Source organism: Eptesicus fuscus, chromosome 2, assembly GCF_027574615.1.
Source record: "Eptesicus fuscus isolate TK198812 chromosome 2, DD_ASM_mEF_20220401, whole genome shotgun sequence".
Classification (NCBI taxonomy): Eukaryota; Metazoa; Chordata; class Mammalia; order Chiroptera; family Vespertilionidae; genus Eptesicus; species Eptesicus fuscus.
The window spans coordinates 28,432,399-28,456,939 of record NC_072474.1 but is presented as its reverse complement, the minus strand read 5'-3'; the positions used below and the strand labels follow the sequence as shown (position 1 = coordinate 28,456,939).

At 47.0% G+C, this 24,541-nt stretch overlaps 1 protein-coding gene across 2 annotated transcripts in view; it reads left to right on the top strand.

Annotated features, from left to right (window-relative positions):
- Positions 1–1,334: 1,334 nt before the first annotated feature.
- The window catches only part of GDI2 (GDP dissociation inhibitor 2), a 51,173-nt gene continuing 27,966 nt past the window's right edge, over positions 1,335–24,541 (top strand). Inside the window, exons 1-2 of one of the 2 annotated variants that reach the window (XM_054726166.1) lie at positions 1,335–1,610; positions 22,562–22,669. In XM_054726166.1, coding sequence (XP_054582141.1) covers positions 1,566–1,610; positions 22,562–22,669 — 153 coding nt within the window. In that variant the 5' untranslated portion in view covers positions 1,335–1,565. The remainder of the gene's footprint in view (positions 1,611–22,561; positions 22,670–24,541) is intronic. The other variant, XM_054726169.1, reaches the window with a different exon arrangement.

Below are 24,541 nucleotides of genomic sequence, written 5' to 3'. Positions count from 1 at the left end.
GAACTCCTTAACCCTTCCAATGGATCCAGACAAATCCCAGAGAACTGCTCCTTCAGATCTTGATGTTCTTCATCATATCTTCTTGGGAATTTCTTTAACTGCTTTACCTCTGAATTCTCTCCTTGCTGCTCAGAGGCCACGCGTAGTTGGAGTTCTTTCCAGGTTGTCCTGCATGCTATGAGCACACACCAGCTCATTACTGGGTGCTTACTAAGGATTATTTTTAATTAAAAAAATTTTTTTTTTAAATTTATTGCTTTGAGAGAGTGAGGATGGGGGAGAGAAACATCAATTAAAAATATTTTTATTGATTTCAGAGAGGAAAAGAGAGATAGCAACATCAATGGGACTCATTGATTGGCTGCCTCCTGCACGCAGCAACCTGGGCTTGTGCTCTTGAATCGAACCCGGGACCCTTCAGTCTGCAGGCCAATGCTCTATCCACTGAGCCAAACCAGCTTGGGCCATTGATTTGTTTGTCCACTTATTTATGCATTCCTGGGTTGATTCTTCTATGTGCCCTGACCAGGCATGGAACCCGCAACCTCGGCTATCGGAACGCACCACCTGGGCTACCTACCCCGCTAGGGCCATACTACGGTTCTTTTTCAAAAGGTTGTTTTTTTCTTCTAAATTTCCTAAGGCCGCACGTGGGCAACACCAAGCAGGAATTACATAGGCGGGAAAAAAAAGATTTAAAAAGTGATTTCTGAACTCCTTAAAACACGTTAGGTTCTTTCGCCTTAGAAAAGAGGCAGGCTAGAAAAAACAAAACAAACAAGTTGCAAATGACAATCGCAAAGGACAAGACCAGGCGCTGCCAAGGGAGAGATCCGGGCGGGCCTCCGCCCGCCGCAGCGGGGGTCAGGCCACTTGACGCAACCTCCCGGGTGGGCGGGCCTGACCCGAGCCGGCCGTCCGCCTTCCGCGCGTCCGCACCCGCCCAGCCCCTGCCGACTGGTTCCGGCCCACGTGGCCGGCGCCGGCTCAAAGTCCAATGGTGCCTCGGGGCGTCGGCTGCCACACGGCGGCGGGAGTAACGAACAGGTCAGCCGCTCTCCGGCTGCAAGCACGCTTCCTCCCCAACCCTCCAGGGCCGCGCGTGACCCCCTCCGCCCCCAATCACGGTTGCAGCTGACCGAGCGCGGTACCGGAATCCCAGACCGAGCCATCCCACCCTCATCCCGCGAGAACTCGGAAAGGAAAAATGTTGGGCGGGCGATGGGGCAGTGGCCAATGAGAGAGCGAGAAGGGTATGATGGGCGGCCCTCCGTGCTCCCCCTTTGAGCCCCGCCCGGCAGCGGAGGTCCGGGTTGCCGCCCGCCTGCCCCTCCCCTTTCCGCCCTCCCTCCCCTCCCGGCCCTGCTCTTCTCTTCCCGTCTGAGGTGGCGGCTGTTTCCCTCCTCTGCAGCTCTGTGTTACCGCTCCTCCCGACTTCCCTTTCTCCTCGGCCCGAGGCCGGCTTGAGCTCTTCCCCGGCGTCCTCGGGGTGGTCATTTCACTCCTGGCCCCTAGCATCCGGCGCCTTCTCCTTTCTCTGGGCTTCTGTCCGCGCCTGCCCCGCCATGAATGAGGAGTACGACGTGATCGTGCTGGGCACCGGCCTGACGGTGAGTGCCGAGTTCTGGGCGGCGCCGGCGCCCCGAAGACGGGGAGGGCGTGCAGGCCCGGCGCGGGGGAAGGGGCCTGGGGGCCGGCCCGCACGCCCCTTCCTCCGGGCCGCGTGAATCCCGGCCTGCGCCTCAGGGTTTCCGTGTGGATACTCTGGTCGTTTTTTCGTGTTCGTTTGTGGAGGGGCGTCGGGAAAGGGCGTTGGGCTGGGGGCGAGAGGCACGTCCCGCCGCGTGTGGATCGGCGGCCGCAGGAGGCCAAGTGGGTTGTGGAGCGGGTCGGCTCTAACTGGGGAAGGAAAGACCAGGAGATGCAAAACTCACTCAAGTTCGTGATTTGATGAGCAGTAACAGCGACATGAAAGTGGGTGGAAAATGAGTTTAACTCTGCTACAGAAGAGACCCCAAAAGGCCGGTTTTGGGGAATTGCCTTTCCACCTCCCTTACGGGTTGATGGCCTCTCCCGAGTGGAGACGGAAAAGGCACCAGTCAGAGTGGGGGAGGGTGGAAGCCACTCTCAGTTCCATTTCCTAATACTTAGCCTTGAGCCGCTGCTAGTCAGTCTTTAGCTGTCAACGTGAGGCACAAGGTTTTGTGACAAGTCTTTGGATTAATTACTGTTCTGCAATTGTTACAGAACCATTCATCTAAATTTTTGGAGAATCTTAGTTTTCTTATCCCTCTCCCCCCTCTCTAAATGAGGAGCATTATCCATTATTTTTTAACCACCCTGCAAGTCCCACTTACTAGTACTGAGCATCTATAGAATTGGAAATGAGTTTTCTCCAAACTTGTCGATCAAATGCTTTCTCACTTGACCTTTGCCATCTTTTCCTTTTGTTCGGTCTGTTCCACGCCTCCATTGTCCCTTCTTTATGCTTTCCCCTAAGAAATGATTGGTGGTGGATTGCTAGGGGCCAAGTTCTCTACTACTTTGCGCTTTAGGAAGTTAGAAGATAAAGCAGTAACAACATAGAGAATTCGAGAGTAATGTGAATGGCAGTTGTTCCAAATACCATGGTAAATTTATTTTTCTGGGTGTCTGTCTGCTTAGAAACCTTTAATAGTATTCTGGAAATAATGCAGGCAGGTGAGTTGTATCTTGTACTTCTTTCTCTCCCACAAGAAAATGAAGACTATTCATCTTGTAAAAGAAATCCATTTGAAGAGAGGACCATTTTCATTATCAAAAATTTTTTGACCCTGGCCGGTGTGGCTTGGTTGGAGCGTCCTCCCATACACGAAAAGTTTCAGGTTCCATCCTCCCTCGGCAGCCAATTGATGTTTCTCTCTCACATGGATATTTCTCCTTCTCTCCCTTCCTTAAAATCAATAAACATATCCTTGGTGAGGACTAAAAAAAAAATTTTTTTTTTAATTTGAAATTCTGACTTTGGGCTACTTCATCTTAATAAGATGAACACTGATGTATATCTTGTATATTCTAAAGAATCTGACCTCAAAGTTCCAAATAATTTAATGTAATCCACCACTTCAAATTTGTTGAAATGTGTTCTCTCTCAGGATCAAATTAATAATTTTTTTCAGATAACACCCCAAATTAACTTTTAGATTTCTCTAGACAAGAGAAAACCTTTGAACTTTGATTTGGCTAATTTTTAGTAAGAGGTTGTTAGGAACCAGAATGGCATATATCTGGCCTGTCATTTTTTGTTTATAGTGATTTGTGGTGAGTGTTGAATACTTATTTCTGAATGCTTCATTATGTTTGACCTGTCCAGAAATATACTTGTGACTGGCTAGGAAATGGTACCAAATAGATGAGAGTTCTTACTTACAAAGCTTTTCAGTCATTTTGAATGTGAGCTTTAGGTTGAAATTCATTTTTGGTGGTGAGTTGGAAGACTGTTAATTGCCTAAATGAGTAGGCCTACCTACTGCAGGTTTTTTAAAGCTTTTTAAAGTGCCTATTTGGGATTTTGAACTAAGCTTAGTAGTTTGTGATGATGGATCTTGCCCATTGGCAGCATGTTGTAAGAGCCAATTAGTTCCACTGTTTTTCCGCGGTTATTGCTGGTCTTCAGATTTGCTCTTGATAAAGGTCACTTGAACGGGAACAAATGAGTGCAGATTTGTCATCATGCCTGTTTCTACATGCCTAATTCAGAAACATTACATTGTATCAAAGATACAGTCTTATTGCACAACAGCCAAGTTAAGATAATACATTTTAGATATTCATTTAGATTGTGATGAGTGGTAGATGCATATTTAACTATAAATCAGACCAGTTTTCTGTAATTTTATAGCTATAATGTAATAATCCCTATAAACCTTCCTCGATTGTCTTATGAGATGTTCTTTGAGAATTATATAAATTCAGAGCAATCACATTATTACCATCATTGATGGGAGCAGTGGTAATGGGATGATTTTGGTAAGTCTTTTACCCATTTTTACTGATACAAGGACTTTGGTTACTTAATGTTAAATTAAGAGACCACCAAAGTTAAAAACCCTCAAATTAAAATTAACTTTGAGTATTTGGAGTGAACATACCATTTACTTTTAAGTTTTGGTTTATAAGTATTTAGTGCCTGAGATTTAAGAACCTAAAAACAAACACTCTCAATTATGGGTACCAAATATTACATGATGCCAGCATATGAAGTATTTTTAGCGCATTTAACTTGATACTTTTAAAATAAAGTGTAAGAAAGTGTTGGAGTTTTTCTGTGTTGCCTAGTGTCATTGTTTTGTGTTGGTTGTTAGAAAATAAGGTCATATTAATTCACAAATACTGATAGTAACTAATAAAGAAGGTATAAAAGTATTTGGTATGAATTAGAGCAACATTTTATCCTCTGTCTAGGATAATTGGAATATTTTGTATAGTAATTGAATTTTCTAAGGAATTGAGAGGGTTATTATACCTTTAAAGAACTACAACTTTTAGATAAAAGCATTTCTAAATGATATCACAACTTCTTTAACAAACTGAGGGACATAATTTACTTGGTAACTAAGATTTCACATCATGAGGATTCATTATTGTGTCATGCTAGAACGTAATGAAGCCACCGAGACCTAGTGAGGAACTTGGCCCTTCTTACTCAGTAGTCTGAGACTGCTTGGCTTTGTGAATTCTTCAGTCTACTTTTCATATTCCCCTTTGGTCACTTTGCTGTTAGGCTGGAGACTTTTACTTTTCTTTGATTTCAGTGTGTATAGACAGCCTCTGACTACCTAATTTTCTACTTCTGATTGACTTTGGGCTTGGCAATAGATTCATGAATCTTCTTAAAAGTAGTAAATAAAATAAGGGAAACTAGCTCCATAGCTATTTGTGTACTCCCAAAATATTTGTTCTACATAGTAATTCTAGTAAGGAGTTATGAATATAAACTGTACTTTAGTGATATTTATCCAGATTATTCTCGGCATTGTATGTTTAAAAAATTGTTTTACATCTCAGGCATACTTTTCCCCCTTCCTCTTTGTTAAAATTTTATGATTTCCAAGAGGAAATCAAGTAAAAATGAACTTGTAAATTGCATCTTAGATTTGCTTGAAAATCCTTGACATTGCTGTGTTAGACTTTAGTAGACAAAGGACTTTATCCATTGAATTTGTGATCTTGGTCCCATATGTACAAATGTCTTACTTTTGAAAGGTAAAAATATCTTGTAGTAGTCTCTAATTTTTTAAAATATATTTTTTATTGATTTCAGAGAGGAAGGGAGAAGGAGAGAGAGTTAGAACCATCAGTGATGAGAGAGAATCATTGATTGGCTGCCTCCTGCACACCCCACGCTGGGGATCGAGCCCGCAACCCAGGCATGTGCCCTGACTGGGAATCGAACTGTGACCTTCTGGTTCTGAGCAACGTTGATCGGCTAAGGAGCCTCTATTTTTAATCAGCCTTATGCATACTAGCCCAAAAGAACAGAAATAAAATCAGACATTTTAGCAAATAGAGGTAGTAGTGAGACATTTGGTTCGAAGGACCACTTGGTAAATGTTGGTTCATATACATGATAATCTGCAGTATAGGCATACCTCAGAGATATTGCCAGTGGAAGGTCTTTTTGCCTTCAGTTTGTAAAAATTGCAATATCTGTGAAGCACAATGAAACAAGGTATGCCTGTATCTCTGTCTCCCTCTTGTTCATAGTACCTTATTAAAGACTTACTGGAGTAATGGCTTCCCCAAATTCAATTATTTAAACTACCTGTGACTTGTGATTTGTTATGGGTAATAAAGTAAACACACCTGTCTGTAAGTAGCTTTTCATGTAGGGGGTTAACTATAAGAGTTAATATGTGAAAGTGCTAAGTGTCAAAAGAGAGATGTACATGAGGAATTCAGGGGAATATAGAAAACCTTCATAAAGCTGGGCCCTGGCTGGGTAGCTCAGTTGGTTAGAGTGTCTTCCCCTTACACCAGGGTTTCGGTTTAGATTACCAATCAGGGCACATACAAGAATCAACCAGTGAGTGGAACTTCAAATTGATGTTTCTCTTTCTCTCTACCTTCCTCTCTCTTTCTAAAATCAATCAATAAAAAATTTAAAAAGAAAGGAAGCTGGCCTTTTAAAATATTACCGTGCTTTGAATGTGAGGAGGAATGATTTTCTAGGTATAAATCAGTATTAAGAAGGGGTGTGTGTGTGTGTGTGTGTGTGTGTGTGTGTGTGTGTATTTATATTTATTTACTAGAGGCCTGGTGCATGAAAATTCATGCACTGGAGGGGGGTCCCTCAGCCCAGCCTGCCCCCTCTCACAGTCGGGGAGCCCTCAGGGGCGGGAGGCGACGCCCCATCACACCTCTGCCGCTGCCACTGCTCGCAGCACAAGCCTCGGCTGGCCCTGGTTACCTGAGCCTCGGGCAGCCCTGGGTGGCTGAGGGGACTGGGGTCTCTGGAGGCAGGTGTGCGGCAGGGCTGAGGGGACTGGGCGCCACCATCTTGTGGCTGTGGGCACTACCATCTTTGAGGCATGGCAGTCAATTAGCATATTCCCTCCTTATTGGCTGTGGGTGCCACCATGTTTGTGAGGGCGTGCTGGTCAATTAGCATATTCCCTCTTTATTAGATAGAATTTTGCCTTAAACAGGAGGTATGAAGAGGCATAATGGGAAATAGGGTTGGAAAGAAGGCATGTCCCCAAGAATGTTGAAAATATTAGGCTAAGAAATTTGAACTTTATCTTCTAGGTAGTGGGAGAGGATCTTGAACAGGAGACATATTATTAGACCCAAATTTCAACAAAAGTTATCTTTTGACAGCTTTTAATGAGATGCATTAGACACACAGAGAGACATTTAAAAAACATTCTGCTGAAAACTAATCTTTTTTTTTTTCCTAAATATATTTTTACTAGAGGCCCGATGCATGAAATTCATGCAAGAGTAGGCCTTCCTTCCGCCAGCTGCTGGCACTGGCTTCCCTCCAGCTGCTGGCAGGCACCTGGGACCCGAGCTTCCCTCTGGCTGCTGGCAGACACCCGGGACCCAGGCTTCCCTCGCAGCCCTGGCTTTATCCAGAAAGATGTCCGGGCTAATTAGCATATTACACTTTTATTATTATAGATTGATTTTTAAAGAGGAAGGGAGGGAAATAGAAACAAACATCAATGATGAGAGAGAATCATTGATTGGCTGCCTTCAGCATTCCCTCTCCTGGGGATCGAGCCTGCAAACCAGGCATGTGCCCTTGACAGGAATCGAACCTGGGACTCTTTAGTCCACAGGCCGATGTTCTATCCACTGAGCCAAATCAGCTAGGGCCTAACGATCATTTCTATGATGTTAGTAGAGGTCCGGTGCACTAGAGAATTCATGCACTCGGTGCGGGGAAGGAGTCCCTCAGCCTGGCTGTGCCCTCTTGCAGTTTGGGAGCCCTTGGGGGATATCCGACTGACGGCTGAGGGGGAGCGGGCCTCAGCCGTCAGTTGGACATCCTTAGTGCTACAGTGGAGGCAGGAGAGGCTCCTGTAGCTGCGCTCGCCAGAGGTGAGCCGGGCTTCTGGCTGAGTGATGCTCCCCCTGTAAGAGTGCACTGTCCACCAGAGGGCAAATCCTGCATTGAGTGACTGCCCCCTGGTGGTCAGTGCACATCATAGTGACCGCTTGTTCAACTGTTTGGTCGATTTGCATATTACCCTTTTATTATATAGGACTAGAGGCCTGGTGCACGAAATTCGTGCATGGGTGGGGGTGTCCCTCAGGTCAGCCTGCACCCTCTCTAATCTAGGACCCCTCGAGGGATGTTTGACTGTCCGTTTAGTCCCGATCTCGGTGGGATCAGGCCTAAACGGGCAGTCGGACATCCCTCTCACAGTCCAGGACTGCTGGCTCCCAACCGCTCACCTGCCTGCCTGCCTGCCTGATTGCCCCTAACTGCTTCTGCCTGCCAGCCTGATCACCCCCTAACCACTCCCCTGCCAGCCTGATCGACGCCTAACTGCTCCCCTGCTGGCCCAATTGCCCCTAATTGCCCTCCCCTGCTGGCCTGGTCGCCTCTAACTGTCCTCCACTGCAGGTCTGGTTGCCCCCAACTTCCTTCCCCTGCTGCCATGGTCACCCCTAACTGCCCTCCCTTGGCAGTCTGGTTGCCCCTAACTGCCCTCCCCTGCTGGCCTGGTCGCCCCTAATTGCCCTCCCCTGCAGGCCTGCTCATCCCTAACTGTCCTCCCCTGCAGGCCTGGTCGCTCCCAACTGCCCTCCCCTGTGGGCCTGGTTGCCCCTAACTGCCCTATCCTGCAGGCCTGGTCACCCCCAACTGCCCTCCCCTGCCATCCTGGTCTCCCTTAACTGTCCTCCCCTGCAGGCCTGGTCAACCCCAACTGCCCTCCCCTGCTGGCCCGGTCACCCATAGCTTCCCTCCCTTGCCAACCTGGTCGCACTGACTGCCCTCTCCTGCCGGCCTGATTGCCCCTAGCTGCCCTCCCCTGCTGGCCTGTTCATCCCCAACTGCCCTCCCCTGCTGGCCCGGTCACCCCTAACTGCCCTCCCTTGCCAGCCTGGTTGCCCCTAACTGCCCTCCCCTGCTGATCTGGTTGTCACCAACTGCCCTCCCCTGCAGGCGTGGTCCCCCCCCCCCCCAACTTCTCTCCCCTGCAGGCCTGGTCGCCTCCAACTGACGTCCCCTGCAGATACCCCCCAACTGCACTCCCCTGCAGGCCTGGTCCCCCTCAACTGCCCTCCCCTGCAGGCCTGGGTCCCCCCAACTGTCCTCCCCTGCAGGCCTGGTGCCCCCACTGCCCTCCCCTGCCGGCCAGCTTTTGGTGGCCATCTTGTGTCCACATGTGGGCAGCCATCTTTGACCACATGGGGACAGCCATCTTGTTTGTTGGAGTGATGGTCAATTTGCATATTACTCTTATTAGATAGGACTAGAGGCCCGGCCCGGTGCACGAAATTCGTGCATGGGGGTCCCTCAGCCCAACCTGCACCCTCTACAATCCAGGAGCTCTCAGAGGATATCCTACTGATGGCTTAGGCCCACTCCCCATGGTTCTCTGCTCTCTGCGGGGCCTGGAGGTTTCCCTGCAGCCATGGAGATGAAGCCCCCATGCCCTGCTGTCGCTCTCTGCCTGCTGCCGCCATGTGCCATGTGAAGGAAGCTCCAATGCCCTGCAGTGTGCTCTGTCTGCTGGGCCTAGGGGCTTCCCAGACACGGACACACTAAGGAAGCCCCCATACCCTGTTGTCCAGGCTCTGTCTGCGGGGCCTGGGGGTGTTCCCACTGCCACTGCCCACTAAGGCAGCCCCCAAGCCCTGCTGTCTGGGCTCTGTCTGCCATGTCTGGGGACTTCCCTGCCACTGCCCCACTAAGGAAGCCGCCATGCCCGGCATGCAGGGCCTGGCGGCTTCCCGGCTGCAGAGATCAGGAAGCCGCCATGCCCTGCTCTGCTGGCACTGGAGTCTTCCCTATCGCCCACCGGCTCTGTGTGCGCAGGGCCTGGTGTCCTCCTGATCGCCATGGCGACCATCAGGAAGACCCCAGGCCCTGCTCCTCCTGCAGGCTCTGTGTGCACAGGGCCTGGCGTCCTCCCGATCGCCGCGGCGACCATCGGGAAGACCCCAGGCCCTGCTCCTCCGCCGGCTCCGTGTGCGCAGGGCCTGGCGTCCTCCCGATCACCGCGGCGACCATCGGGAAGACCCCAGGCCCTGCTCCTCCGCTGGCTCCATGTGCGCGTGTGCGCAGGGCCTGGCGTCCTCCCGATCGCCACGGCGACCATCGGGAAGACCCCAGGCCCTGCTCCTCCGCCGGCTCTGTGTGCGCAGGGCCTGGCGTCCTCCTGATCCCCCGATTGCCGCGGCGACCATCGGGAAGACCCCAGGCCCTGCTCCGCCGGCTCCGTGTGCTCAGGGCCTGGTGTCCTCCCGATCGCCCCAGTGACCATCGGGAACACCCCAGGCCCTGCTCCTCCACCAGCTCCGTGTGCGCAGGGCCTGGCGTCCTCCCGATCCCCCGATCGCCACGGCGACCATCGGGAAGACCCCAGGCCCTGCTCCTCCACCGGCTCCGTGTGCGCAGGGCCTGGTGGCTTCCCGCTGCCGCAGCACTAAGGAAGCCGCCATGCCCTGCTCTCAGTGCTCTGTTTGCTGGTGGGACAGGCCAGACACTCCAGCAGCGGGGCCTGGGCACCGCCATCTTGTGGGTATGGGGGCCGCCATTTTTGTTGTGGAGTGACGCCTATTTTGCTTATTACTCTATTATTAGATATGATAGGATTGCGATAAGACAATGATAAAAGATTAACTGATTAAACATCTTGCTAGTTAATACATTTTCCTCCTATCTAATAAAGAGGGAATATGCTAATTGACCCTCACACCATCACAAAGATGGCAGTGCCCACAGCCAATAAGGAGGGAATATGCTAATTGACTGCCCTGCCCTCAAAGATGGCGGCGCCAAGTCCCCTCAGCCCCGCCAGGGCGGTAGGCGTGCGGCAAGGGGCCAAAGAGCCGCATGTGGCTTGAAAACATGAAGTGCTAGGTGGAGGGCAGATGCCATTAACATAAAAAAATGTTGATTCTAAGATGGTTTTGTAGTTTTAGTTATTTTAAATGGGAGTTGTATTCTTATCTTGCTCAGGTCATTTGTGTGTGACTTCAAAATTAATGTGGAGTACTCCCATCTATTAGATTTAAAATGAATGTTTTGGTTAATATTCATTCATATGCAAATTTCCTGGTATAAGTTATCAGTATTCTCCACATATATGATGAATGGACCAGATTTTCTAGTGCAAAAAAAGGAAATTAATTTAGAGTATTTTCTCTGGCTTTAAATATACCAGTATGTATGTATGTATGTATGTATGTATGTATGTATGTATGTATTTATTTACTAGAGGCCCGGTGCACGAAATTCGTGCACGGGGGGCAGGGGAGTTTGTCCCTCAGCCCATCCTGCAGCCTCTCCTCAAGGGATGTCAGGTGACCCCTCAAGGGATGTCAGGTGACCGGGCTGATCAAGGGAAGGCACCAGCCCCATTACCCCGCTGCTGCAGCTACTGCCAGCCACTGCAGCCGCCAAGGTGTTTTCATCAACATGGACTCTAGTCCCTTCACTGTGAAAAAATGACAACTTTCTTTAGGCATTTTCAAGATGTATCTTTCATAGGATATGACATTTCTTTCTTTTTTTTATCCTCACCTGAGGACATGTTTCCATTGATTTTTAGAGAGTGTGGGAAAGAGAGGGAGAGACAGAGAGAAGCGTCAATGTGAGAGGGACACTTTGATTAGTTGCCTCCTGCATGAGCCCTGACCTGGGCCCCGGCCAGAGAGGAGCCTGTAACCTAGGTACATGCCCCTGATCAGAATCGAACCCAGACCCTGCGGTCAGCAGGCCGAGGCTCTATCCACTGAGCCAAACCAGTTAGGGCAGGATATGACATTTCTTAGCCCTTCCAGTAGCAGACCTTCATTTTTTCCTCCAGGAGTGTGGTGGAAAAACCCTAGATCACCTTCTTGGATTCTTATAACCCAAGTTACCAAGAACACTGCAAGTGGCAGCCTACAGGGAGCTTAGCCAATGAGCTGTCAGAAAAGGTATTTACTCTCAAACTGGTTTGGCTCAGTGGATAGACCGTGGGCCTGCAGACTGAAGAGTCCCAGGTTTGAGGGCATGTACCTTGGTTGGAGGCACATCTCCAGTGGGGAGTGTGCAGGAGGCAGCTAATCGATGTTTCTCTCTCATTGATATTTCCGATTGTCTATCTCTCTACCCTCTTCTCTGTAAAAAAAAATCAATATTTTTTTTTAAATATATATATTTTTAAAAAGGTGTTTCCTCTGCAGCTCATGCAGCCCCTGCGTTGTGTCCACTGGACTAGCGGTGTGTCCCTGCCACCTAGTGGTGGCCGCCGGAGTCTCCGCACACCCAGAGGCCGGCAGCCATATCCCTGTCGGGGGCGCTGGGCTGGGGGCATGGACGCGAACCTCCGCTTGGTGCTGGAGCTCGCGAAAGCCGCTGGAGGCGGGGCGGGAATATTCCTGTCTCCAAATGCCCCTGAGGCCAGCAGCCAGCCCCACCATGGGCGCCAGGCTGGAGGGCATGCAGGGATCCCTGGGCCGCACACAGCCGTGGCTGCCGGGCTCTCCGCACACCCCCGAGGCCAGCAGCCAGCCCCCCATCGTGGGCGCTGGGCTGGGGGCGTGGACCCAAACCGCCACTTGGTGCGGGAGCATTCGCAAGTGGCTGGGGGCGGGGCGGGAACATTCCCGTCTCTGAACGCCCCCGAGGCCAGCAGCCAGCCCCACCATGGGCGCCAGGCTGGGGGGCATGCAGGGACCCTGGGCCTCATGCAGCAGTGGCCGCCAGGGTCTCCGCACACCCCAGAGGCCAGCAGCCAGGTCCCCGTCATGGGTGCCGGGCTGGGAGCATGGACCCAAACCGCTGCTTGGCGCCTGCACCCATAGGCTCCGAGTGGCCAGGGGGTGTTCTGGGACCCCTGCCTCTCAGGGCCTAAGCGTGGGCCTATAGGCTAGGAGCGGCCTGGGTCTGGAGGATGTTTCCGGGACCCAGGCCGCTCAGCGCCTGCATATGCAAATTAACTGCCATCTTTGTTGGGTTAATTTGCATATTCACTCTAATTGGCTGGTGGGCGTAGCGGAGTGATTGTTAATTTGCATGTTTCTCTTTTATTAGATAGGATTTATTTCAGAAAGGAAGGGAATGGGAGAGAGAGAGATAGAAACATCAATGATGAGAATCATCAATCAGCTTCCTCCTGCACACCTCCTACTGGGGATCAAGCCCACAACCCAGGCATGTGCCCTGACCTGGAATTAAACTACAATGTCCTGGTTGATGCTCACCTCTGAGCCACACCATCTGGGCTTCTCTCGCTTTAATATGCTTTGCTTGTTATTATGTATTCACCAGATAGATAGTGGTAGATTTTAATTTTGAGTTGTTAATTTTGGAAGATAATAAATTTTAAGATCACTAATGTGTTTACTATGCCCAGATATGACAAATTTTATCGGTAAATACTTTTTATCAATGAAACTTGATGTTTTAAAGCAAAATTTTAAAGTGTCACATTTGCGCTATTAGGTATTTTACTCTTTTGGCAATGTAAAAGCAGTCTTTTTCAGAGGAGTTCAGAAAATTAGTGGGCCTGTGGATTTTTAATTAGCTTTTGTAATATTAGCTCCAAGTGATGCCTTTAAAGGTAGTTAGTATCAGCTCTTCAGACTTAGCTGAATCTTTAGGTGATTGGGCCCTTTGTTAGGCCTCAGCCTTCAGTGCTTGCTAGAGGAACCATGGTTTAGTGAGTGGGTCATGCTTATTTGCAACAAAGTGTGAAAAGATATATATAGAAGCTCTGTAACACTCAAAGTTGCTTCCTGTGATTTTGCTTCCAAAAGTTGAACCCTGAAGAAATGTGACTTGTCTTCTTCTGTTTATATCATAACCTATTTATTTTTATTTTTTTAAAATATATTTTTATTGATTTTTTACAGAGAGGAAGAGATAGGGATAGAGCGTTAGAAACATCGATGAGAGAGAAACATCGATCAGCTGCCTCCTGCACACCCCCTACTGGGGATGTGCCCGCAACCAAGGTACATGCCCTTGACCGGAATCGAACCTGGGACCTTTCAGTCTGCAGGCCGACGCTCTATCCACTGAGCCAAACCGGTTTCGGCCATAACCTATTTTTGAGGTAGTAAATGTTATTCTACTTTCATATAAATGTTGCAGCATATATGTTAGTGCTTTAGATATATTTTGGAGTGAATTGCTTTTGATAGTGTTAAGATTGGTTTTTGTAGGTAAAATACATTCAGATGTTTATCAAGACATCATTAAGAAAGTGAGCCCTAGCCGGTATGGCTCAGTGGTTAGAGTGTCAGCCTGCCTACTGAAGGGTCACAGGTTTGATTCTGTTTAAGGGCTCGTGCCTTAGTTACAGGTTGGATCCCCGACCATGGTCAGGGCAGGCACATATAGCAGGTAACCAATTGATGTGTCTCTCACATCAGTGTTTCTCTCTACCCTACCCCACCCTTCCTTTCTTTCTAAAAATCAATGGAAAAAAATATCCTTGAGTAAGGATTAACAACAAACAAAGAAAGTGAAAAGGCAAGCCAGAGTGGAAGAAGGTATTTGTAACACATATACCCAATAAAGGACTTTATATATCCAGAATATATAACAAACTTTTGTATAGCAGTAAGAGAAAGACAGAAAGCCCATTTTATTTATTTTTTGATTTTGACAGTACGTTTAATAAAGCTTGGGACAGTGAAACAAGGAAGGGCTTAGGATAGAAGAAGCAACAGGACAGAGCCTAGGCAGGGCTGCTTTGGCTCTCTAGAAATTTTATAGGGAAGAAATGAGCCTAGGTGGGGATGCTTTGGCTCACTGCAAAGTCAGAGAAAAAGGGCCTTGGAGACAGGTTCAGGGATTTAGCCCAGGACGAGCTTCCACAGCACCCATTGCTCTCCTGATTGTAAGTCTCATGGGGACCCTTAGAGTTTAGGAGATGCACATCTGAGAGGGAAGAAAGACAAAAGATGTGGGCTTACTCGCCCAGAAAGCCCATTTAAAAAATGGGCAAATAGCCCTGGCCAGTATGATTCAGTGGTTAGGCCCAGGCCTGTAGATCAAAGGGTCTCAGATTTGATTGCAGGTTTGATTCCTGGCCCTGTTTGGGGTGTGTGCATGAGGCAACCAGTCTATGTGTCTCTCTCACATCGATGTTCTCTCTCTTTATCTTTCTCTCCTCTTCCTCCCACTCTCTCTCTAAAGATTAATGGGAAAAATATCTGGTGAGGATTAACACAATCCTACCTAATAATAGACAAATATGCAAATTGACCATGCCTCTGACACACCCACAAACCACACCCACAAGCCACGCCCACTATCCAATCAGAGCGAGTATGCAAATTAACCCATCCAAGATGGCTACAGCCACAGAGAGCAAGGTTTCCCAGGCAACAGAGGGAAACAAGCTTTCTGCCAGCTGTTGCAGGCCTAAGCCTCCACTCAGGCTACAAAGTTTCAATTATAGAAGGTAAACAAATTCAAACAGAAATGTCGTCAGAATGGAGCTTGAGAGAGCAGGCCAGGGTTGCCACCGGCAACAGGGGAAGCAAAGCTTTCTGCACACCATGGCCGGGCCCACCCGCTTAAGGCAACAAAGTTTCAATTATAACCCCAACAGAAATGGCTGCCGCCGTGGAGGGAGCCCCAGGCTTGGCTCCGCTCCAGGCTACAAAGTTTCAATTGTAGAAGGAAAATAAATTCCAGATACCTGGGCCTCTGCTTGGGTTGCCAGGGGGCGTGGCCGGCCTGCAAACCACCACAGGCCCCTCGCTCAGGCTGCCCCACGCCCCAAGGGAACCCCACCCTGATCAGGGACACCCTTCAGGGCAAACCAGCTGGCCCCCGCCCATGCACCAGGCCTCTATCCTATCTAATAAAAGAGTAATATACAGATTGATCATCACTGCAACACACAATATAGCTGCCCCATGTGGTCAAAGATCCTGTCCCCATGTGGACACAAGATGGCCAGCAGGAGAGGGCAGTTGGGAGGCACCTGGCATGCAAGGGAGGGCAGCTGAGAAGGACCAGGCCTGCAAGGGAGGGCAATTGGAGGTGATCAACCCTGCAGGAGAGGGCAGTTAGGCGTGACCAGGCCAGCAGAGGAGGGAAGTTGGGGGCAAACAGGCTGGCAGTGGAGTGGTTAGGGAGTGATCAGGCTGGCAGGCAGAAGTGGTTAGGGGCAATCAGGAAGGCAGGCAGGCAAGCAGTTGGGAGCCAGCAGTCCTGGATTGAGGGGTCCCAGATTGGAGAGGGTACAGGCTGGGCTGAGGGACAACCCCCCTCTGTGCACGAATTTCGTGCACCGGGCTTCTAGTAAATAAAAATGGGCAAATAATATGAACAGGCACTTATCAAAAGAGGATACTGTAATTATCAGTAAATTATAAACAAGTGCTTCACCTCATAGTTGTCAGGAAATGCAAATTAAACCACATCCTAATTAGAATGGCTAATTACAAAGACAACAAGTGTCGAGCAAGGATTTGAAACAATAGGAACTTTTATATATTGCTGACAAAAGTGCAAATTAATACAACCATTTGGAAAGCTGTTTGACAGTCTGTATTGAAGTTGAACATATGTGTATTCTTGATGTATAGCCAACAAATACAAACATAAAAGGCATGTTGAGAATGTATATAGAGCATTATTTATAACTAGAGGCCCGGTGCATGAAATTCATGCATGGAAGTGTCGGGGGGTGTCCTTCAGCTCGGCCTGCATCCTCTCCAATCTGGGACCACTTGGGGGATGTCCGACTGCCTCTTGCAATCCAGGACCACTGGCTCCTAACTCCTCGCCTGCCTGTCTGCCTGATCTCCCCTAACCACCTCTGCCTGCCTGATTGCCCCTAACTGCCTCTGCCTTGCCCTGCACCCGGGGCCCAGGATTCCCTCCTCCAGCCGGTCGCAGGCACCCAGGACCCGGGCCTGCTTCACCTGGGCCAGCTGCAGTTGCAGGGGACCATGGGCTGGTGGCTTCGCTCAGGCCGCAGCTGCAGGTGCTGGTGCCTGGGACTGCAGGGCAGGCGGCTTGTCCCTCTCCCAGGCTGCAGCCCCAGCCACTGGCACCCAGGACTGCGGGGTGGGCGGCTTGTCCCTCTCCTGGGCCGCAGCCCCAGCTGCTGGCGCCTGGAACTACGGGGTGTGCGGCTTGTCCCTCTCCCGGGCCACAGCCTGGCTGGTCCCCATCCCTCTCTTGCGAGCTCATTTGTGCCTGGCTGGTCCCCATTCCTCTCTCCCCAGCGTTGAGTGTCTGAGCAGTTAGGGCATGAGGGTGTGACAACCATTTGCATATTAGCTCTTTATTATATAGGATAGTCAAAAATTGCAAACTGTCTAGATGTCCATCAACAGAATGAATAAATTATCCTTTATCTGTGTGGTGTACGCATTCAACAGAAACCTGAAAGCTTTGTTATGCAATGTAGTCCATGGATCACCTGTTTCTGCAACACCTGAGAACTTACTAGAATTGCAGGTTAGGTTTCACACACTCGGGCTTTACAAAAAATCAGAATCTACATTTTAACATGGGATTTAACAATCTATTTTAACTGCCCTTCAAGGTGGTGTGGGTGCAAACTGAAGTTTGAGAATCTGCTTATAATTTACATTTCTAAGTTCACAGTTGATAGCAACTAGAAAGCACACTTCGAGATCTACTGCTTGCAGGGTTACCCAAACCTTCTGTAAAGGTCTAGATGGAAAATATTTTAAGTTTTTCAGGCCATACAGTCTCAACTGTAGGCATAATTACAGTGAAAACAGCCATAGACAACATGTAAACGAATGAGTATGGGTGTTTACCAGTAAAACCTAATTTACAGAAAGAACTGCAGGCTGGACTTGGCTCATGTACTCTGTTCTGTGGCGATGATTGTAAGAAAATTTTGGTGACACACAAAGCATAGATCAGTTGTGTAAACATACTGTTGAATAAAAGGTATAGATGCACATACTAGAGGCCCAGTGCATGAAATTCGTTCAAGAGTAGGCCTTCCTTTCCCTGGGTGCCGGTACCGGCTTCCCTCTGGCACCCGGAACCCGGGCTTCCCTCTAGCTGCTGGCAAGCACCTGGGACCTGGGCTTCCCTTGCAGCCCTGGCTTCATCTGGGAGGTTGCCTGGAAGGACATCCGGTCTAATTAACATATTACACTTTTATTATTATAGATATACTGCATGAATCTATTGATCCTGAATTCAGAAACAGGCAGAACAAATCTTTGCTGTTGGAAGTCATGAGAGTGGCTGGGGGTGGAGGGTGTTATGACTGGAATAGGGCACGAAGGTGGCCTTGTGGGGTGCTCATGTTTTATTTCTTGATCTAAAGAAGAAATGATTTACCCTCCTGGAGTAAAGTTTGAACCTGTTAGTGACTTAAAACATTTAAAAATACTAAAATGAATAAATACAATATGGAGGAAAATTTGAAATACGTGTGAAAATTATTTATTTTTTTAATCCTCACCTGAGGATATTTTTTCCATTGATTTTTAGAGAAAGTGGAAAGGAGAGGGAGACAGAGAGAAACACTAATGTGAGAGAGACACATTAATTGATTGCCTCCCACATGTCCCTGACTAGGGGCTGGAGCCTGCAAAAGAGGTACGTGCCCTTGACCAGAATCAAACCTGGGACCCTTCAGTCTGAGGGCCTATGCTTTATCCACTGAGCCAAACAGGCTAGGGCTGTGTGAATTTTTAAGATACAGTTTCAAAGTCAGACTTCTATGTGTAGGTGGAAAAGAGATTGTTCTTTACTATCTAGGGTCATTTGGATAAATTTGAAAAGCACTAAGGATTTTAAAAGGTACATGGAATTTTCTTTGTTGTTTAAAAAGATAATTTTCTGATCACCAAAACCCCTTGGTATAACAGTTGTGAGTGTATATCCCATCTGCATTTAATTTTATTCCTTTTTGTTTTTTCCCCCCTACCTTGATTTTGATATGTTAGTATATTCATGCTTTGTTTACCTTTTCCCCGAGAGTGGTCTTTTATACTCCTCTGTCACTTTTCAATTTATTTATTTTTTAAAATATATTTTTTATCGATTTCAGAGAGGAAGGGAGAGGGAGAGAGAGATAGAAACATCAATGATGAGAAAGAATCATTGATTGGCTGCCTCCTGCACGCCCCCTACTGGGGATCAAGTCCACAAACTGGGCATTTGCCCTTGGCCAGAATCGAACCTGGGACCCTTCAGTTCGAAGGCTGACACTCTATCAACTGAGCCAAACCGGCTAGGGCACTTTGCAATTTATTAATGGTAATCCTGGATGCTTCCTTTAGGGCTCTAGTTCTCAGACTCTTTGATCTCAGGATCTGTTGACACTTAAAAAGTGAGGACTCTGAAGAGCTTTTGTTTATAAGGTTTTTATCTATTGATATTTATCATCTTAGAAATCATCACTGAGAATTTAAAAAAATTTATTAATTCACTTAGAGATAACAATGATAAACCCATTAGATGTTAGCATGTATAACATTTTATAACTATATTTCTCAAAACAAAATAAATTTATGAGAAGAGTATCATTATTGTACATTTTCTGCACATCTCTTTAATGTCTGGCTCAAAAGATAGTTGAATTCGCATCTGCTTTGGTGTTCAGTCTTTTGTGATATATTGTCTTAGCTGAAGTAAATGAAGAAAATCAGGCCTCATACAGATGTGTAGGTGGAAGAGAGAAGTGTGTTTTGTAGCTTCTCAGATCATGAATCACACCAACACAAAAGTGGCAGGTTTGTTTGTTTTTTACATAAATTGCAACAAGATATCTGAAACCATACCAGTGAACATTTAGTAATCTATCATATAAAATCCATTAATCTAGCTGGCACTTTGAATTCCTCTTTTATCCCCCAGCATGATTTTGAACAGTATTCATTGGTCATTTGGAAAATACTGGTTTACTGAGTAATGCAGATCTTGAATTGTTGACTCATTTCATTATGCAGTACCAGAAACTCATATTTGTTGATGTCATTGCTCATATTGTTCGAAAAGTTCTTTTACGTATTGGGGATCTGACATATGCCCTGGTGGGGGATGTAAGTTTTCCAGAATTCAAATTTTCATTAAAAATTTTGACTTTTGGTTTTTGGCAACAAATACTGTCAGTTATTTTTGAAAAAATGTCTGCCAAATACCTAATTTTGAGTAATCATACTTGGTTGTTCTTTCAAATAAAAATGATGGTCCATGAAAAGAGTAGCTAGTTTATCATACACAAGGTTTTCTTTGAGCCAGAGTGGCTTTATGTGTATATTTAACAGGTAATTTTTAATGCTTCATCAAGGACATTAAGTAAAACTGGCCTTGCTGTTTTAAACTGTGAGTAACTGGTGGTGCAGAATATAATGACTAGTGTAGTTAAGAGCCACTGCCCTAATTCATTTTATCCAGTAGTGATCTTATACGATCAGCGCTAATGCCCATACAGTGAAAAATAATTTTATTATGCAAATAGTTTTAAAAACATAGATTTCTTAATGATTTCAGAGAGGAAGGGAGAGGGAGCGAGAGAAACATCGATGATGAGAATCACTGGTCAGGTACCTCCTGCACACCCCACACTGGGGACGGAGCCCACAACTCAGGCATGTGCCCTGCCTGGGAATTGAACTGTGACTTCTTGGTTCATAGGTTCAACCACAGAGCCATGCTGGCTGGACATGAAAATGTTGTTGTTTTTTTTAATCTGCAAGGTTTATTTATTTTAAATCTTTATTGTTGAGAGTATTACAGATGGTCCCCCTTTCTCCCCCAGTGCCCTCCTTCCCCCAGTTCCCACCCAAGGCCTTCACTACCCTATTGTCTGTGTCCATAGGTAATGAGTATCTATACTAATAAAAGGGTAATATGCTAATTAGACCGGATGTATTCTGGATGACCCTCTGAACATCCTCTTGGACAAAGCCATGGCTGCGAGAGCCGAGGCAAGCCGCCAAGGCTGGGAGGGCCTATCGCAGAGCCCTGGCCAGGTTGGTAGGGCCTCCCTCTGCACAGCATTGATCACAAAGCCCAGGCAGGGTGGACAGGGCCTCCATGTGGGTGGTGATGCAGACCATCAGAACCCCGGCCGAGTGGGCAGGGCCTCTCTCTGCTCTGCCATTGATCCCAGAGTCTCAGAAGGGTGGGTAGGGCCTCCTGTGGGCAGGGATGAATGATAGAGCCCAGACTGGGTGGGAAGGGCCTCCCTGTCGGGGGGAATGAATGGCAGAGCCCAGGCTCGGTGGGCAGGGCCTCCCTGTGAGCGGGGATTAATGGCGGAGCCCTGGCCTGGTGGGAAAGGCCTCCCTGTGGGCAGGGATGAATGGTGGAGCCCAGGCCGGGTGTGTCCCCGATTGGACAGGGTGCAGGCTGGGCTGAGGGAGCCTCCCCACCCCACCATGCACAAATTTTGTGCACCGGGCCACTAGTCCTATGTAATAAAGAGGGAATATACTAATTGACCCTCACGCCATCGCAAAGATGGAGGTGCCCACAGCCAATAAGGAGGGAATATGCTAATTGACTGCCCTGCCCTCAAAGATGGTGGCGCCCAGAGCCAATAAGGAGGGAATATGCTAATTGACTGCCACGCCCTCAAAGATGGCGGCACCCATAGCCACAAGATGGCGGCACCCAGTCCCCTCAGCCCCCTAGCTGCCCAGGGCTGGCCAGAGGTGCAGAAAAGCCTCGGATGGCAGCTGCCCAGCCGCCCAGGGCCGCCCAAGGCTCAGGTAACCAGGGCTGGCCGAGGCTTGCGCTGCCGGCAGTGGCAGCAGCAGAGGTGTGATGGGGTGTTGCCTTCCCCTGATTGCCGAGTTGCCTCCTGCCCCTGAAGGCTCCTGGACTGTGAGAAGGGGGCAAGCCGGGCTGAGGGATCCCCACTCCAGTGCATGAATTTTCATGTACCGGGCCTCTAGTCTATATAATAAAAGCCTAAGCGATGGTTATGGTCGAATGACCAGAATAACCGGTCACTATGATGTGCACTGCCCACCATGGGGCAGATGCTCAGTGCAGGAGCTGCCTCCTGGTGGTCAGTGAGCTTCCACAGGGGGAGTGCCATTCAGCCAGAAGCTGGGCTCATGGCTGGCGAGTGCAGCAGCGGTGGTGGTAGCCTCTCTCGTCTCTGTGGCAGTGCTAAGGAGTAGTGAACCCAGCGGTCAGGAGCAGCGAGCAGGCAGGTGGTAAGGAGCAAGGGCTCCTGGACTGTGAGCGGGATGTCCGCTTGCTGCCTGAGGGACCCCCCTCCTCCAGTGCATGAATTTCATGCACTGGGCCTTTAGTCTATATCAGGCATCCTCAAAGTATGGCCCACGGGCCACATGCGGGTGTTTTTGCCTTTTTGTTTTTTTACTTCAAAATAAGATATGTGCAGTGTGCATAGGAATTTGTTCATAGTTTTTTTTAAACTATAGTCTGGCCCTCCAATGGTCTGAGGGACAGTGAACTGGCCCCCTGTTTAAAAAGTTTGAGGACCCCTGGTCTATATTATAAAAACCCAGTGGCCCTAACGCTGTGATGACCAAAGACCGGTGCGGGTGGGAGGGGCTGCGAGTGGGGCGGCGGGCAGGTGGTTGGGGCCACGTGATTTCGGGCGCTGGGCTTCTAGTATGCATATAAGATCTTTAGTTAATCTCTCCCCACTCACCTTTCCTTTGAGATTTGTCAGTCTGTTCCATGTTTCCATGCCTCTGGTTATGAAAATAGTTTTAACCTTGGGACTCACAGGGATCTACAGGTTACCCTTTGAACCCTTCTTCGGGCTTTATCCTTAAAGTACATCATATATTGCACATACATGGGTGTTAGTTACTAAAACGTTTCATGAGAGGCTTGAAAAAAAAAGTATCTGTTTGAAACATGCTGTAGCATTTTCCTTCTTTTGAAGATACTATGCTTTCCCTGTAGGAATGTATCCTGTCAGGTATAATGTCAGTGAATGGGAAGAAAGTTCTTCACATGGACAGAAACCCATATTATGGAGGAGAAAGTGCATCTATAACACCTCTGGAAGATGTAAGTATTAGAATAAATTAATATGCTTTTGTACTTTGAATCTTTTACTTAAAAAAAAATTGATTTCAGAGAGGAAGGGAGAGGGAGAGAGAGGTAGAAACATCAATGATGAGAGAGAATCATTGATTGGCTGCCTCCTGCACTTCTCCCCCCCCCCCCCCCCCCTACTGGGGATCAAGCCCACAACCCAGGCATGTGTCATTGACCAGAATCAAACCTGAGACTCTTCAGTCTGCAGTCTGACTCTATTCACTGAGCCAAACCAGCTAGGGCTAAATCTTTCACCTGTGAATCTTAACTTTACTCCTTAGAGGTAATTTTTAATGCTTCGTTAAGTGAAACTGGCGGTTTCAATTTCTTATTAAATAGATTATCTTTAGCATCATAATTTTCAGGAGCTTCTAGTTTGAAGCTTGCAGAATTGAAATTGTGCCCTTTGTTGCCATCTGGACCAGTTATCTCTCAAAGTTAATAGAAGTACAACTTTTGATGGGGTCCTAATGCATGCCAGGCACAATGCCAGTGCTTTCCTCATGGTCTGATTTATTTTCCCAGTTACTCAGAGAGAGATTTTTTTATCCCCATTTTTCAGACAAAATAGTCTCAGTGGGGTTAAAATCACAGAAATGGGTTGCACACCTAGGTTATATGACTCCCAAGCTTAGTTCCTTTTACCATACTGCCCTGTTCCCTACTCTTTGATAACATGGGCATATGAAGCATTTCCAAAGTGTGTTTTGCTAAATATATTTATTTCTCTATGTGATGTTTGTTTTGCATCCACATGTATGGATATGAGCTGTACTTTAAAAAAAAAAAAAAAGGCAATACAGATACCATCAATTACTTCTTAAATAATGACTTAAAATAAACTTAACATATATATATAAAAGTTTTATATATATATATAAAACTTATATATATATATATATAACATATATATATATATAACATATATATATAAAAGTTTTCTTCTATATTCAGGTATACAAAGAAGTAGAAGGAATAATACTACTGAATGAGAAACCTCCATCTGGATTGAGTTAACATTTTGCTATATTAGCATGCCTTTTTGTGTTACTGGTTTTGAACCATTAGAAGTAATAGACATCATGATACTTGACCTATTTCAGAATTCATTTGCTAATAATAATATTTTCCTATATAATACTGTTACCACATTTAAGAAAATTAATAGTAATATCCAGACCATATTTGAATTTCCCAGGATTCCAGAGAATGTTATTGCTGTATAGTAGTGTTGTTTTTAAACCAGTTTAAACATTGCCTATAAGTTGTTTCTCCTTATTCTCTTCATCTACTGAAGCCTCTCCACTTTCTCTTTTTTCTTTTGCAAAGTCCAGGCTAGTTTATAAGAAAGTATTGTTAGGTACTTCACATTGCATCACATCAGCAGGCACATAACATCTGGTTGCCCCACTGTTCATGGTGCTAAGTTTGCCCCTGGTTAAGATGATGACCACCGGAGCTCTTCATTGTGAGTAGTCTGTGGAGTGATGTGCTGGCACCAGTCTTTCCATGCCTACTTCATTCATTAGCTGATCTTCAGTAAGATGAACAAGCTCTCTTTTTTGTTTCCTTTTTCTGTGAATATATGCAAGGACTTAAAGGGATTTTTATAGAGTAAATATGTATCCACTTTGCTTATTCTGTTCTACCTTAGCAATATGTGAATTTGAATGTTCTGAAATTTTAAACTGCAAGCTTTCATCTAGAGTTTCTACTTATCACACAAATTGTAAATTAACTGGAACTAATTTTAAATGTCTTTTCTGATATGAAGAATCCAAATTTTATTTTTAACTCCTTATATAACTATAAAAGCAAAATTAAGCCTTTTGATGGCTTTGT